This window comes from Saccostrea echinata, unplaced genomic scaffold, assembly GCF_033153115.1.
Source record: "Saccostrea echinata isolate AGI-Se365-2 ecotype Australia unplaced genomic scaffold, CSIRO_AGI_Sech_v1 ptg000009l, whole genome shotgun sequence".
In the NCBI taxonomy this organism is placed as follows: Eukaryota; Metazoa; Mollusca; class Bivalvia; order Ostreida; family Ostreidae; genus Saccostrea; species Saccostrea echinata.
Window position 1 is genome coordinate 29806427 of NW_026889758.1, and position 18674 is coordinate 29825100.

At 32.4% G+C, this 18674-nt stretch overlaps 1 protein-coding gene across 4 annotated transcripts in view; it reads left to right on the top strand.

Annotated features, from left to right (window-relative positions):
• The window catches only part of LOC133182191 (FERM domain-containing protein 5-like), a 41273-nt gene that overhangs the window by 5938 nt on the left and 16661 nt on the right, over nt 1–18674 (top strand). For all 4 annotated transcript variants that reach the window (XM_061316936.1, XM_061316938.1, XM_061316937.1 and 1 more), the window contains exon 2: nt 11244–11345. In XM_061316936.1, coding sequence (XP_061172920.1) covers nt 11244–11345 — 102 coding nt within the window. The remainder of the gene's footprint in view (nt 1–11243; nt 11346–18674) is intronic.

The window sequence follows — 18674 nt, forward strand, 5'->3', positions numbered from 1 at the left end:
AGACTAGGCCTAAGACTAAGACCTCTCCGCTAAGTACTAAGCATGCGCAGATTGTATTTTATTTGGTTTAGAGACTACAATTACATGTGGCGGATCAAATTGATATCAAACTTAAACCTAAATACAGAAGTAAGGCACGGAAAGCATATAGCACGCGTGCATGTTTTCTCTCTTCACCATCTTTCAAACAGATATATTACGCAAATTACCTACATTATCTGTATTTTCAAGGTCAAAGCATTAAAATAAAAAAAAACAACAACTATTTTTGTATGCTCAGATAAAATTTAAAAAACTATATAGGTACAAATTACATTAGAAAAAACATAAACGTGTATGTTCTCGATTGCGATATTTCGATATACAATCGTACATTAAAACCCAAACTATGTACATAGCATACGTCCTTTGAAAATAAGCCATATTTTCTTTTCACATATTTTACATTAAAATAAATACACATATGGTAGTGGCAAAGGCATGGAACAGGTTCGTAGCAACGGTGGAGGACTCCCCCCCCCCCCCCCCCCCCCCAAAAAAAAAGAAAAATCTGACAAACCAAGAAAACCCTCAACTAACAAAAAGGGGGAGGGGGTTGCGGGGGAGGAACTTCCCAAATTAATGTGACCAAAAAAACTTCATTAACTGTCCATGTCAAAAACCTAATCAACTGTCAAAGTCATGTAATTTGCCAAGTCAAAAAGCTAATCAAGCTAATTCATATTTGTTAAATTTTCCACAGGTCCGTAAATGCTGGTGGGGGGGGGGGGGGGACAACATCTGAAGGAAAATTTAATATAGCAAAATACTGCACTCAGAAAAAGTGGAGGGCCAGGGGCGCCTGGCCCCACCGCGTTCTACGGACCTGTGGAAAATTTAACAATTATGAAATCATATATTTTTAAAATATTGAAACGATTTTTGAAAATTTACCAGTTATTGTATTGAATTTATAATTCCATAACAGAATGATCAATTCTAACTGAATTAGATTTCTTGGCATTCAAGCTGATACATTTAATATAATACATGTATTACACTTTGGACATACAGTATAACATTGATATCGATATGATAATTTACACAGTCCATGTAAAAATACGCATATCCAACATTTCCATTAGTAAACGCATTCTCAATAAAGGTTTGCAAAAGCTTACTTAGTTTTTAATGAATTTCTTGCAATCCATATTACAGGCAAGCAATCTAATATTTTTAAAAATTTCTGAAATATTTTCATTTAATATATGTCCAGTCGGGATCAGATTTATTTAGATTGGGAAAGGCATAAATTTAAACATCACCATCTTTTTCTTTTAAATCTAGTAATTCCGTTTCAATCTCTATTAAGAATATGATCATATAATATTTCTTGTATAGATGCAGAATGTTTCTTGAAGATTTTATCTAGATTTAAAGACATTAAGAAGTCATGATTTTCATATTCATAAATACGTATTTTTAGATAAGCAAAATTTCTTCTTGATATGTCTTATGAGTACAGTGTATAATGCATTAAATGACAGCAAATTTGAAACTCTGTTTCTCATTTACAATAAAAAACATTTTTAACACGTTATTGACCACTTTCTTTTCAAATGCATGTAATATAAAATGTATATCTGTTCATGAATCGATCAAAAGACACTCTCAAACAAAATTCGTCTGAGAAAAGATTGTAAATTAATTAAAAACAAGCACCTTTTTTTCAAAAAAAAAAAAAAAAAATGATAGACCCATCTGCACATCTTATACGCCATGACTTGTACAGTTACTCCTTTGAAATAGGAAATAACAGTATTACGGGAAAAAAATAATTAATCAATGGAATATTTTACAAATTCATATTTTTCTGTTCTATAAATTTTATATTTAATTAAAGGGGAAATGAAGGTAAAATGTACATTAACTTAATTGATGGCATAATTAATGAATATTTCTTATTATCGAAAATGTATATTGTCTGAGGAATTTTTTTTTTCAAAAACATTATCCATTTCAAAAATAAAAAAAATTATCATGGACCCAGTGTGTGGGGAAGATGGGGAAGGAGGTAGGTAATTGAGTAACCAAAATATTCAGCAAACTTTGACAGTACAAAAAATATTGAAAGTGTAGGTCAGCCTAAATAGCAACTTAATTTTTAACAGAAAATACCATTACTGGAAAAAGCGAGAGAGTTGCAGCCCCCTGTTTCACAATTCAAAATTCTTGCTTACAAATTTCTAGCTCATCAAACCTTTTTACGGAAAAAAGTCTGCATCCTCGCTGGATTTTTACAGCCTTTCTATTTACCTACATAATAATTGTATATTTTACGATTTTTCGCATATCAGATATGTGCATGAATAGGTATTATATCGTACACATACAAAATAATTATTCTTTTTATCTCTTTATGATCAAAACACTTGCCACTTTTTTCAAGTTTTATGCAGACTAAGAACTTCAGGGCTCGACATTAACTTTTTTCTCTACTTGTCCATTCGGACAATAGGAGTGAAACGGTTCACCGCGGTATCGATGCACCGCGGTATTTTTTCTCGGTTTGATACACGGTGCAAAATCTCTAATTTTCGGTTCGGTTCATTTTTCGGTCGGGATCGTTATTCAGTCGGGTTTGGCATAAGGTATAACATGTTACTCAGTATAAATAAGTATAGAAAACGTAAATTTTTGATTACTGATAGCTTGTAAGATAATTTTTGACAGTCAAATAATTTTAATCAATTTCTTCTAGTCAATTTGCAAAAAAAATTCGTAAAATAGGTGACTAGATTTAGAAAAAGAAAGCATAAAACAACGTTGAATTTGTTTCCTTCTATCAAAATGTATCGTATCGAAAATAACCGAACCGAGACAAAATTATGCAATACGTATCGAACCGTGAAGGAGGTGTACCGTTTCACCCCTATCAGACAATTGACCAAGACATTTACTTGTCCGAACTTCAACTTCACTTGTCCGAAAATTTTTCAATAAAGATCTAATACTGTCAACTTGAAAAGTGAAAACTAAAATAAAGTCCATTACACATGACATGTGCTTGATTTATTTGTGATGTTATTGATAAATACAACAAACACATAAAACGAAATTTTATCTGACAACAAGAAGTGAACCTTTCAACATCAAACAGAATCCAAACTTTGTTAAGTTCGTAAGTTCCATGCCTTTTCAGTAGTATGCAATTAGTGAACTTTGATCTCGATCGAATGTGAATCGAAGTCCGGTTTTTATGTACAGCTTCCGTCTTGAAACTACCGATTAACTTTCAACAGTCGTTCTTTTTATTATTTAGAGACTCCTTTACATTAAAATGCACTTGTCCAATCGGACAAGTGCTCAGCAATATTCACTTGTCCGTAATTTTTTTTTCACTGGTACCGGACATGTGGACAAGCGTTAATGTCGAGCCCTGAACTTACGCCAACTCATGAGCAGGCGTAGATTTAAGCTTAAATTTAGTCTCGACTAAGTCTGCGCCTTTTTGTGAAACGCTACTTAGTCCGATTTTGGGGTTTAGTCACTGACTTAGTCCGGACTAAGCTTACGCCTGGTCGTAGGCCTTTTCGAGAAACGAGCCCCAGAGCTGGAGTATTAATAGTGAGCATTGGCTCACAGACTTCTTGGTTGACTGAATTTGAATAGAAATGATAAAAAACAGTAAATGCCTTGAAGTAAAGAAATTGTATTTTTTGGTGTTCAAATATGCCTCTTTGTGCCATTTTCTGTATAACTCTATGCAAGTTTTTGCATGACTTTTTCACAAAATCTTAGAAATTTCTCCATTGAATTATTCTGGATAACATTATTCCAAAGATCTATACGAACATAAATATATTAGACTTTCTGCTGATTTCTGAAAAAAAAGTGTGTATTTCCTATCCTTAAATGGAGCCCAGGTTCAGAATAGCCCACATAGACTGAATGCTTTCTTTGGGCAATCAATAAATGATCATGTAATGCATTGAAGCAATATATCACTTTTTTAATGAAGATCAGGATTCCGTGTGGCTTGTTGTGTTTTTTCCTTTCTAAATTATATGCCTAGTTGTATCACTATGGTCAGCACCAAACCTGTTAATGGACAGTGAAGGATAAATAATAACTGTGTAATCTTCTCTTTAAATATAACTAAATATAATTAAAACTTTTAAGAAGAAAAAAACCCCTAATATATACATGTATTCCAGAATGTGGTCGAGAAGCTTCATCAGATTCCAGTATACATGCAGCTCATTATTATATTACAGTATATACTTTTGCATGTCTTGTGGACAATTTTATTAAATGAAAACTAATGTTTCTTCAATATAAGAATTTTGTAAATGTCAATCAAACAGGAAAAATAATTCTGATGTTTCTGTTTTTTATTCAGAACAATACAGTAACATGATTATTTGAAAGAATATAGAAATAAATAGTTATAAAAGTACAAGTTAGATAATAAAAATAAGAAATGTTAGAGACTTTGAATGTTCTGGGGGGGTATTCCATTATATGATTAGTTTTTACAGACTGACAGAATCTCAGAGTGCTTTGTCTACATTTTGTGTAGTAAGGGTGCGCTATATAAAAAGCTGACTATTGATATATCCTACCCTCGCCACTTTGATCAGTGCTTCCAAAGTCATAAATAGGATGATAGTTGTAAGAAATACAATGATTCTGAATGCAACACTTAGACATTTTGGGCTGTGTTTATTGTTCAGAGTAGATTGCAGGGAAAATCAGAAAGCTTTTATATCTGAGAGAGAATAGGAAGTCACACCTCTGGGATTAATTTATCAGTTACATATTGAGTGAATCCAGTGGATTCATTAACTTATGAGTTAGACACATACTCACAACTTCAGTGGTCCTGAGTCATCTCGTTGCCTGTGTTGACTCAGGGCCCCTGACATTGTGAGGATGGAGGAAGAGATTGCAGTTATATCTATACATGGCTTTCAAAAATATTATAGAAACATGCAGTACTTTTACAAAAATAGGAGATACATTGTGTAAGCAATTTTAATTAAATATGTAATCAAATTTTTTCTCCATCAATATTTTGTCCAGTACAATCATAATTTCAGTCGGGTAAAAGTAACGGGTACTGTCAGATTTTGAAAGGCCTGTGTATATTCTATAGATTCAATAAATTGGAAGAAACCCACTAATTAAAAGCAAAAAGTAAAAAAAATCATTTAAGTTTTCCATTATAGCAGATATGTATAATTAAGGTAATGTCCTATGTATAATTAAACACCCAATTTTACGTTAACGCCCCCAAAATCTACCTGATTCAAGATCAATAATATACCGCCTGTCAATCATAGAAAAAACAGTAGCTACTGATTTGATTGACAGACCAGCTACCTGTGCTACCTGATAATCTGAATTTGCAGGTTTTGAAAATGATCGCCTGGTCACGCGTCAAACACTTTCATGTACCGCAAGAAAAGTCGCTTTGTATATACACTGAGGGTTAAAAAAAATCAAGTCGCTGTTATATTGCATGGTTGGTCATTTTATTGAAATAATTAAGAGTAGAGAATTAAACCTTGACTTCATGATATTTTTTTTTTCAATATCCTCTGCTGTTTGGTACTTTTTAAAAGCAATATGATGACTCCATGTCCAAAATAAATGTAACTCTTCTTGAAGAAAAACTAGTGGCTCGATCTTTTTCAATTACTGCCTGGGACTTGGATCCGGAGAGGAACGAAGTTCCCGTAGCAGCTAAGACCAAAAATTCTTCTGAGCCCCTTCTTCAACCTTTGCCGAGATTTTAGTAATCATCGTAACGCCCCTGTCGACCCTGCATTTGGGTGCACAGAAACTCAATGTGAAGCCCGCCAATAAAAATTATGACAAAATAAAATGTATAAGAAAAATATTTAGCATTAAGGTCATGAATTACGAAAGATTCCTTTATCACATGCTTTATCTTTGCATATATATGAATACGAATAGTGATCGATCTTGATTAAAATCTTACAAACAATACAAATCTGTGAACAGGGACCTTCAGAAATGCTGAATATTTTGGACAACATTGTTGGCACCGGGAGAAAAAATAAGTACATTTCGATTGTGGTAAAAATCCACACGCCGGATAAATTTGATAAATGGGATTTTTTTTATTTCAATATTCATACTTATTTAATAAATTTTATATTAAAGTATTTTTTTTTTGCTCTAAATTAGACACAAAACGCGTAATGTTGACCCTGATTACCAAAGACAGACTTCCTGTGTAATGCAACGTGTATAGGGATTTTTGACATCTTGAGTATTGGGGCTCTCCAGGTAAATAACACCAGTACTATCAAGACCACTCCCCCTCCTCAGGTAACCGTACGGTAAAAAATTGGGTCTTTAAGGTAATGTCAAAGTAAGTACCTCCCCATTCTTTAGAAGTAATTGAGCCGAGGTTCCAAAGGGGCCAAGTCCTATTACTTTTAAGGAATGGAAAATCCCATTACTTTTAAGGAATGGAGAGTTAAAAGGATATTGACCTACTGAAAATCCACTATTTAAAATTCTGATAATTTTTGTTTATATTGATATGATGTAGATTTTTTTCTATTAAAAATGTACATTTAAATAATTGAAAATCATAGGTTCTTATAGGAAAACTAAGTGTTCTAAAGTTTTTAAATACCCTTTCTACATCGGCCTCATTAGCTTAGTATGGAGCATATAGGACTTTAATGTAGACAGTACCAAGTTCATTTCCCAGCATTGTCAGATTTTTAATTAAAATGATAGAATTATATAGTGATATTTGAACATTATGTGAGCTAAAGTAAAAATTACATGTGTTTTTGTGGATTACTGTTAAATATTTATATACAAATGATAACATAAAGCCTCATTAAGTTTACTGGGGTAGAATATTGAATTATTGATACATCAGTTCCTTTCCTGAAAATGTTATGTTTTGAATATTTATGAGTATGAGGTATGTCTGTCCCCCTGAATAGGGTGTTACGGCATTGATTCCCACAGAAATCACCACTTCTGACTTTAAAGATTATATTCTCTGATGAAGGTAGCCAATTGAGGTCAGTGTATTGTCTAGAGAAATTGATATATGACCCTGATCATAATAATAAATGGATAATTTGATGGCCATATTGAGAATTGGGTGTTAGTATAAGTATAATTTGTACATCAATATTTCCCATAGAATTCATTTGGAAATGGAAAACTGGCTTGGATGTTTGTACTAACTAATTGGTAATATAACCCAATATATTTCAATACCCTGACATGCAAGAGGGTATGTCAAACAGACAACGTAGTACCATTAAGTATTCAACATCAGTGCCTCCATGCTGAAAGCTTAGTTCCAGACTTTGGTTCAATGGTATTTGTAATTTCCATAATTGATTCAATCGAACAAGGAAAGGAACAACTAAAACATGGAAATAAGAAAATCTGATTGATGATTGCAGTTGATAGGATACTGTACTTTGAGATTCATTGAGTGGGAATTAAACAAGTCATTTGTTTGGCAGGCTAGAGAGAACTAATTTGACTGAGAGCACTAGCAGGTCAGTGTACAAGACAGATATTGCAGATAAATTGGATTTTTGAGGGCTTTTTCTTTTCATGGACAAAATCGAATCTGTATCTTAGATAGGTGGCTCTATTATATATTGGATGGTTCTTCATCATCGTGAACCATTAATGCGAAGTCTCTATGGATACCCATTTTGAAATAGAATGTAGATTTACCTGACTGTTCTCTCTGTGATTGCTTTTGATTGCATGTCTCTGAATGATACTCAGGAAGTGGGAATTGATTAGTTCAGGACAGAATGAAGAAGAAAGCGTCTTGCACCGACCTTGATGGTTTAGAAGTCAGTGAAAACTTTAAATGTAAGGTAAATTCTTACCATTACATTAAACTCTTTAATTCAGGTAAAGTTATATTATGATGGACTAATCAAACATATTTATTAATGAATGTTTGCTTCTATATGTTGTCATAAGGTGTCTAATGTTCCAAGTTTCAGTATATTCATGTTTTTACCAGGTTTCTGTGTTGTACTGTTTGTATTTTTTTTTCATGCATGTACGTGCTCAAAGGTTTCAATTGATATTTCTGATGGTCACACCATGTTCAAATGATGTAAACCAATTCATACAATAAATATTCTGCTCTATAAGAAAGTTTCTGGTATATTTGTACTAATATTTGATTGAAATGATTCATCAATGCTGTTTTAACTTACCGGTAAATGGTACCTTTCCCCCATTGAAAAAATATGTCAAAATTCCCCTTTTATTTTGCAGCAAAATTTCCGGATTAAACATTTTTTTTTTTACATGTTTTTATTCATGTAAGTTTTAGAAACTACCTCAGAATGCAGATTTTTGCCACATTTATTACAAAATTTCCATGGTGACAAGTCTCTAAATTTCCATATGATAGTATATTCACACCAGACCTCCAGCACTAATGCCCGACAATCTTCTCATTTTTCCCCTTAGTGTAGTCAAATAAAAGAGGTAGATAAATCCCTGAATTGCTAGGAAAAGGAAGAAAAAGGGAATTAGTCTTAAAAGTAATACTTGCTCTTGAAAAAAAATGATTGAACACATCATTTGTAGTATAAGTCTCCCAAATCCTAACTATAAGATTCAGTGAAAGTTTTTATAAGAAGGGAAAATGTTGTTTTGAAAGATTTCTCATGAGTTTGTTTTTTGCTCTACTGGTCAGAGACCAGAAGAGCTTATGCGAAAGTAAGGTGTCTGTTGTCCTTCCGTCTGTCTGTCTGTTAGTCGGACTGTAAATAATTTTTCATAATTCAAAATACTACTCCTCCTAAAGTTTTGGTCTGATTTCTATATAACATGGCACACAAGTAGACTACACTAAGATACATAATTCTGTATATCGGTTTTTGATTTCAATGAATGGTGTTGCCATGGTTACTAAAAATAGAAATTTCTGTGAAATACTTTCAAAATGCTACTCCTCCTACGGTTTTGGTCTGATTTCAATATAACTTGGTACACAAGTAGACTACACTAATTAAGATACATGACGTATAATATCAGTTTTTGATTTCAATGAACAGTGTTGCAATGGTTACGAAAAATAGAAACTTCTGTGAAATACTTTCAAAAGGCTACTCCTCCTACATTTTTGGCTTGATTGAAAGATATAATTTGGCACACTAGTAGACTACACTAAGATACAAAATTTGTTTATCAGTTTTTTGATTTCAATGATCTGTGTTGCCATTGTTTCTAAAAATAGAGATATCTGTGAAATACTTTCAAAATGCTACTCTTCCTACAGTTTTGGTTTGATTTCAGTATATAATTTGGCATACAAGTATACTACACTGAGATACATAATTTGTTTATAGTTTTTGATTTCAGTGAACTGTTGCTATTGTTACCAAAAATAGAAATTTCTGTGAAATAATTTCAAAACGTTACTCTTCCTACAGTTTTGGTTTGTTTTTAAGTTTATAATTTGGCACACAAGTAGACTTCAGTAAGATATGTAATTTTACATATTGGTTTTGATTTAAATTATCATTTTTTAAGTCATTATTTACCGTGTCATTATTTTGAGAAGTTGAAAGCATTTGCATAATTTTTGACAGTTTCCCGAGCAATTTTACATATTGGTTTTGATTTAAATTATCATTTTTTAAGTCATTATTTACTGTGTCATTATTTTGAGAAGTTCAAAGCATTTGCATAATTTTTGACAGTTTCCCGAGCAAGTGGGAGTGAAATAGTGGTAAGCACACTTGACAAAAAATGGCGACTTTTGATGATGTAATGTGCACCTGAGAGCATTCAACTGTTTTAGGACATATGCCTCTAAAGACTTTTAAAAGATAAAAGAACATGAAAAGAATCAGAATATTACTTATCTTTGACATAAAAATTGGATAGACAATCTTTTAATTGGAAATTTGACTTTGAGTTCCATGATAGACCAATACATATGAATAAATATAGCTATACTGGCAGTAATGAAAGATGATATTAACATAGACCATGGAAAAACTGTTCCGAGATTGTCTATTTAGTTGAATATGGTAAGAGGACCTAGATAACATACTAGTACAAAACATCAGATGGTCTCGTGTGTGTGTGTGAGATTGATCCTTTGCCTGCTAAGGATTGAAATTTCTCTATTAGTCTAGACTGATCAAACTTGTTTTTAGCAGATTATCAAAACAGATGAAATATGACATTGCAGTAGACATTTTAACATTATTGTCTGTGTGCCACAAGGCAAGACCACATACATGTATAACATAAATTACCATATTCTGTTTATTTGAGCATATATCTTTATATATAGAGAATATAGAGACTAATCTTTTCTGAATATAACTGTACAATGATAATTAATAAACCAATGAGCATTGAATTTTTTTTTTTAGAATGCAGTATTGGTTACTTTTTGCTCAAGGCAACTTGTTTGCAATTTTACTGGACAATTCTCGTATAATGATGAAGTCTGTCATGTTCAAGATGGCTTACTTTAAGAAATGTATAATTTTGCAATAACCCCCCACCCCTTCCCTCCCAAAAGATTAACTTGTAAAAAATAATTTCATCCTGATTTATACAGCTTAAAATTATGTAAAGTTATTAAAGTAGTAAGCAACAAAATATGGCAGTTAAGCTAATGCTTCAAAATGCTGAGTGCTGAGATTTGTCAAGATGGCTTCATAAATCATTTATTATGGCAACATACATTTTCAGAGGCAAGGTTAGATGATAGATATCAATTGATCTGCATATTAAGATAAAATATTGATTAATTGATGAAAGCAGCCAACTTCAGATCTCTATTCTACTGTACAGGTCCTATGTCAACATTTCTGCATCTTGTGGGCGAGATTTATATTTGGTTCAGGATTTTGTTCCCAGTACATTAATAAAATTTTGCACTTTGCTTTGTTTTTTCATTCTTTGATTTATGTTGGTTGGCTATTTAGAAGATTACAGAAAACAGTATGTTGATCAGTTTTCCAGTAGAATTAAGTCTTTTTATTTTTCTTATTTTGAAAAAAGTAGAGAAGTCTTAAAAATGTGCATTTATTTAAAGAAATATTTTTCATATGAGGTAATAAGAATTGTGTAGATTTTGATGACACTTTTTGGGGTTTTAGGTGGATTTTTCTCAAAAGTCAACTGTTTCGCATTTATACGTGTCCATTAATTTGTGACCTATGCTTACTGATTGACCTAACTTTTCTGTTTTTCAGAAGGACACCCATGGACAAGAACTATTTGATCAAGTGTGTAATAAACTCAACTTGGTGGAAAAGGATTACTTTGGCCTGAGATATGTAGAAGACAAACAAAGGGTATAATTAATACTTATCAAAAATTTTTTTAAAAAAAGAAGATACTTTCTGCATTACATTAGGAATGTAAACATATTCTGATCAGGTGTTTAAAATGATTACCTCATCAACAGTGATCAAAAGGAGGGGCTGATTTTGCTTGTAGCTCAACGTGATAAAATTTATGTTTCTTAGTACACGTATTAAGAGTTTGATTCTAAATAAGACTAGTAGGAAATTCAAGAAAATGGAATTCAATGGCAGCATGCTAAGTGTTAATTTGTCCCCATGACTTTTTAGCTCCCTTGAGCCGAATCGAAGGCTTAAGTGAGCTTTTTGGATAAAAATTTGTTAGACTCCACTGTCTGTTGTCTTTGTCATTGTTCTGTTCATTGTCATAAACATTTTAGCTTACCCGAGCCAAGGCTCCTTGGGTAAAGAGGATTCAAGTTTTTCAAATGAATGGCCACACCTTCTTCCAAGGGGAAATAATTGAGAAAATAGTGAAAATTGGGTGGGGTCATTTAAAAATCTTTTTCTTAAAAGTCACTGGGCCAGAAAAGATGAAACATAAGTGATAATTTTCTGAGGTAGTGTAGATTTAAATTTGTTCAAATCATGACTCCCGGGATAGGGTGAGACCCCTATATTCCTACATAGGGATACATAGGAAAAATCTTAAAATTCCTCTCCTCAAGAACAGCAAAGGTATGATTTCTTGATTTTTATATGGAAACATCCTCAGGTAGTGTATATTCAGGTTTGTTCAAATCTACCCCCTAGGGGTAGGGTAAGGCCACAACAGGGGGTCAAAGTTATATATAAGAATATAGAGGAAATATATATTCTCTTCTCAAGAACAGTATAGCCATGATTAGTCACATGATAACAGAAGCATCCTCAGGTAATGTAGATTCAAGTTTGTTCAATTCATGCTCCCTGGGGTAGGGTGGGACCACAAAAGAAGATGAAACATTTGCTTGGAAATGTGTAGAAAAAAATTATTATAAATCTTCTAAGACCTCAATAAGTCAAAGAAATATGGAAGCCTTCAATTATTATAGATCCAAGTTTGTTCACCCCCCCCCCCCTTTGAGGTAGGTAGGGATCACATATAAATTTAAACTTTTCAATAATGATCAAGTGAGTGATGTGGTCCAAGGGCCTCTTGTTTAATAGGGGATGAATACTTGATATGGAATGAAATAAAATTAGATATAGAGAATTTGGATTCAAAGAATAACAATGATTTAGAATATAGATTAAGAACAAAGTTATCCATTATGATAGGGAAAATGCTGGTTTTAGAATTGGTAATATATAATTTAAAGACTAAGCACTTTGAAAAGTTTTAATCCTTGAAGGTGCCAGTACCTATATTCAAAACTTAGTTTATGTTGTGGGCAATAAAAAGAAGCTGAAATAGGAAAGTAAATGAAAGGCTTATTACAACAATTTTTATGGACACTTGACATAAATCATCTTTTGTGACACCTTAAGGTTTTCTTTGTTGGCCTGTATATGTTTTATTGTTAACCACTGGACGATTATAGTGGTCTATTCATGAAACATGGGTCATTTTGATGTCCTATAATTGTCAGTCCATGTAATTGCTGAAAGGACATTGTCAATAGTTTTTCAATCTCCACTCCCTAGCTGTGTCTTCTTTTGTCAGATTTGAATCTTGCGTTTAATCTGGAATGAATTATAATTAGGAAATACCACCCATGAAATGGGCATAGGATGGAAAATAAAAACGCTTAGACTATTTGTTGAATTACCAGATTTGTAGAGATACGTAAATGCATATACAGTGAAACTTGTCTAATCCGGACACCACTGGTTCCACAGAAATTGGCTGGATTAGACAACAATCTGGATTAGACAACATTAAAATCAACTGAAATTACATGTACTAAAAAGGACTGAAAGTTAACATTGTATTAGACAAGATTTCGAAATGCACAACATACGGATAAGACAAGTTTTATTGTATTTGTCAATTTTTATGGGTATTCTTTTACATTGAAAACAATATCTGATGTAGGTCTACCGTAAATTTAAGAAATTTTAGGTGACATCATTCTCCTATTATAGTGATCTTATTATTATTTGTACCTTTGACAGAAAATATAAGAGCAGATGTGATTATCAGTGTAAATGACTGTACATTGTATTTATAATAGAAAATTTTTATCCCAATTTTATTTTCACCCCTTTCCCGATGATGGCAATCATCATCATGGGCAAATTCAACACAGTTATTTATCTTTAACACAACTTTAAAACGGTAAAATTGTTTGTTGATAAGTCGAAAATAACAAAGGGTAAGACCCTGTACAGAGGAGCACTATTAATCCAGACATGGATGATCCAGATAATTAAGATTTTATGGACAATTTTTGAGGGGGAAACTGATTTTTGATGTTGACGAAATAAGTTCTGAATATTTAAATGACAAAACCACATGACTTAAGGATATCCGATCCTCAGCCAGGAAGGATAACTCTTAAAATTATTATTTTATTTAAAAAGTCTCAAAATGAAGCTTGAAATTGAGATCTTTTTGTGCAACAATTTTCATTTTATGCATCTTAATATGATTCAAGGTTCTTTTAGGTCTTACAAACGTCATGTAAAAAGTTGACATTTGTACCCCATAAAAGAAAGAAATGAATTCATTTTTAGAGAAATCGAATTTCCTTTAGTCTAGCATTAGATACCACTGCTTATTAGCATGAAATGAAATCAGATGTGATATGTGATGTCTAGCAATGATAGCACAAGCTTTTTACACTATGTATTATATAACAATTGAAGTTAAAAGAAGAACTAAACTACTGTTTAAGCATAAAAAAGATGCAATTTTCTCCAAATGCCTGGATACCTATATTTTTCTATCCTAAATTATATTTGTTGATCAATTTTAGATTAGAAAATGCATAGCTGGTGTTTTTATTCGCATTTCCTGAAAATATATTTGAGATTTGATAATTTTCCCTATATAATATGATTAACTATATAATGATTTTGAAGAAATTCCACGGGTAAATTCACATTACTATGTGAAATCAGAGACATTTTTTGTGCATTTTCAATTACTTAAAAGCTGATTTTCAGAACCTGAGGATCGGACTACCTTAAAAAGCTTAACACTTGTCTAATAAATAGGAATGTATGTGTGAGAAAATATGTGAAGTTACCATTTGACATATTGTATTATGTTCTGGATTTGCTCTTCTATATAAATACATGAACACTGCATTTTGATCTTTTATATCCCAGTTTACAGTAAATCTCTTCTTTTTATGCTCAGAGTGAGTAATTCACAACATGATTATAAACCACCATGATTTTGTTCGACCTCCATCATGTGATTTGTTACATTCGCTGAGCATTCTCAAGCTACACATTTTCTTAATTTTTGCATGACCTAACAAGAAAAACTTTTATAATTTTATATAATTATGAATATTCTTGAAAAGAAACCTAGTCTGGGAATATAATTTGATGAAAGTTACAACTTTTTATCAAGAATTATTTTTTCACAAAAAAAACAAAATATATTTATATATATACCCCCTGCATGAAAAGGGGGGGGGCATATAATAATGGGGATGTCCATCCTTTCGTACGTCCTTCCATATGTCTGTAACACTGGGGTACCCATCCCTTATCTGCAACTCCTCCTATACTGCTGATCATAATTTTATGTGACTCTCACAGCATGTTTATTACATAGTGCCATTTTATGTTTTGATCTGATACATAATTGGTATTTCCCATGACAAAACCTGGACACTGCCATTCTTTCTGTAACATTTGGGGTACTCATCTCTTATTTGAAACTTGTCCTATGCCACTAAATAAAATTTAATGAAACTTTCACAGAAATTTTATTACATAGTACCCTTGTGCACCTCCTGTTTTACATTTTGATTGAACAGATATTGGAGTTTCCCATAGAGATCATGTACACTGCCATTTTTTCTATAATATTGGATGTACTCACCTCTTGTCTGTAAGTCCTAGCTCCTAAACTACTAAATAAAATTTAATGAGACTTTCACAGAATCTGTGTTACATAGTGCCATTGTGCATCTCCTGTTTTACCTTTCGATTGCACAGATATTTGGGGTTTCTCATAACACAGCATTCATTGGACTATGCCATTTTAGTCGTGGGAGCAAGGGGTATCATTTTTTTAGCTTGGTGCTCACAGTATACCTCTACATTTTTACCATAAAAATTGCACCAACTCACTATAAACTACTGTGAAATCACTAATTTTTGTGGGGGTTTAATTTTGTTGTGGTATGAAGAGACCCACGAATCCTTAGTTGCCAATTCACCCAATTTTGTTGGGTTACACCCAACTTTTCAACCCTTTACTCGATTATTTTCTATGACATGGCAGGTCATGTTTTTCACCAGTTACAACCCAAGCAATGCCGTGTACTAGTAAATTATCAGTGCAGGTGTAAATAATTATCATTCTGGGAGTTGTTTTGACAAATGGAAGTTTGAAGTCGTTATAAAATAGCTTCCAATAGAATGATATTGTTATCAGGGCCAGCAGAAGCAAATTAAACCAAGAAAAAGAAAAACGATATTTATTTATTAATCAAAGAATCTTGGAAAACAACTTTCATTCGATAAAATAAAGTGATAGAAGATAGTGTGGGGCTAACTGTACATTTAATATATATTGCGATTGTTAATTAGGTTAGGAGACGAAAAATAACTTCAAAACCAAGATTGGAATTCATTCAAATTAATCACAAACTTCCCATGTGCATCAAATCAGCAATGCAGATTCTGAAAAGGCTTTCTTTATTTGAAAAAAAAATGCACACCTAATTCATGTCAATACTGAATAATGAAACCTTCAATGCCCTTTTAACATGTAATTTTAATCAATGAAGTAATTAATATATATATTCAATTTTTGCCATTGTTAGTTAAAACCTCTTTAAATAAAATAATTTTCAATATACAAATTGAAATGTGTGTGTGTATGTGAATGAATATATATATATATATAATTTAATCAAGATAATTACACCCTGAATGTCGTTACACATTTTGACCAGAATTTTTACTCTCCAAATCTGGTCTTGACCAGATTTTACAGTATGTGGCCATGAATTTATGATTATACTTCAAAATGTAATTTTTCTTATATGATACTACACAACAATTCTTCATTCAAGAAATCAAATCCCCACGAACCCATATTTTTTCCTCAAACAAGAAGGAAATTACCTCACAAAAATATGTGATTTTATAGTATTTTGTGAGATGACTGGAAAGCTAAAAAAAAAGCTTTTGACTAGAAAATAAAAAGAGAAGCAAGCATATTTTGTACTTATACAAGAAATTTTGAAGTGTCAATTTACACACAAAACTTAAAATTCTAAATCTTCAAGTTCACCATTTTCATAAGGAGTACAAGCTACCAGTTTTTGGCTCACCTGAGCTGAAAGCTAAAGTGAGCTTTTCTGATCATCCATTGTCCAGCGTTCATCTGTTTAGCAAATTTAACAATTGTCATTGTTGGTATGGCTAGCTGTCCAGATTTTTTGTTCTAGTTTGTGGATAGAAGGATCCTGAGGCAAAATTAGCAAAGCATCCTTGGATAAAGGGGATTCTAAATTGTTCAAATGAAGGGCCAAGCCCTCTTCCAAGGGGAGATAATCAGGAAAAGACAAAAAATAGGTATGGGTTTTCAAAAAATCTTCTCAAGAACCACTGGTCAAGAAAATATTGACTGATTGATTGTTTGTGGTTTCACATCTTATTCATTAGACAAGAATTTTCACTCATATTGAGATGTCACCGTAGGCCAGTGAAAGGCTTCAAATTTAGAACTATATTAGGTACTAGGGCTATTGAGCAGTGAGGGTTCTTTATTGTATTGACGCCTACCGTGCCATGGGACTTCAGTTTTTAAGGTCTCATCCAAAAGACCCGTGGCTTTCACTTTTAGTGCTGGCCACTTGGCAAAGAAACAGTCACTACCACTGTTTATGTCTTATGTTTGACAAGAATCAAACCCTGCCCCCCCAATCATGAAGTGAATGCCCTACAACTAAGCCACCAAGACTGGTGGGTCAGAAAAGAAGAATCTTGTGTGGCAGCTTCCTGAGAAAGTATAGATTCTAATTTTTTTCAAATCATGAACCCAGGGTTGGGTGGGGCCACAATAAGTGATCAGAGTTTAAAATATTAATATATGGAAAAAAATCTTTAAAAATCATCCTCTGAAGACCAGCACAGGCATGATTAGTTGTATTGATAAGAAAGCATTCTCAGGTAGTGTAGATCATGTTTGTTCAAATTATGATGCCCTGGGTGGTGGGACCACAATAGGTGATCCAAGTTTTGCATAGGAATATGTAGGAAAAAAATCTGCTGATGAAGAACAGCAGGATCATAGTGACTCAGGTGAGCATTATGGCCCATGGGCCTCTTGTTTGAAGATAACTTAAGCCTTGTGCTGACCAAACTTGCATGGATATTTTGGTTTAAATGCTGAATTCCCAAAAAACTAATTAAAATTAGGGATGGCTATCACCAAAAATTTCGTATTACAATGTCATGATTCTCCCCCAATATATCATTATAAATTCATGAAATTTTTACATGCAATTTTTACTATGATTTTAAATGAATTTCAATTATTTTTCTTTCAAATATGCTGTAAAAACATAACTTCATTTTTATTTATATAAGAATAAATCATGTTTGGATGCTAGGGTGTCAGTGTTTTACTGTTTTACATTTTTTACACTTTAGTTTAAAAGTTATTTAGTCTTCATATGAAAATACATTTTAAGCAATAAAAAATCACAATATACCGGTATACCGATAAAATCTCACATCCCTACTCAAAATACTACCCAGACAAAACTTACATAAATGCATCTAGGGATGCACACTACAAGAATATTTGTTAACTATGCTACTTTGCCTTCCTTAAAGATAATATTTTTTGAGGTGGACTTTCTAATTATTTATAACCTCATATAATGTTTAAAATTAGGGGAGGTGGGGGATAGTTTATTTTACAACAACCAGAGTTATTTTCACCATTTTTGATATTATCAAATTTATTCAATAGTTGAATTACAGCATTTCATCTTAAAAAATTATAACTGAATGGTCGTTGCATATACAAGTACATGTAATTTGCTCAGACAAGATTAGTTTGTAGCCAAATTCATCACCTGAAAGTTGCAGTCGATATGTTGAAATGTTGGCTGATCAGTATTTTTACATCATAGCTAATGCCCATGAGAGCTAGGCTCATGTATTGTTTTCATTTAGACAGGTGATGATAAGTTGATG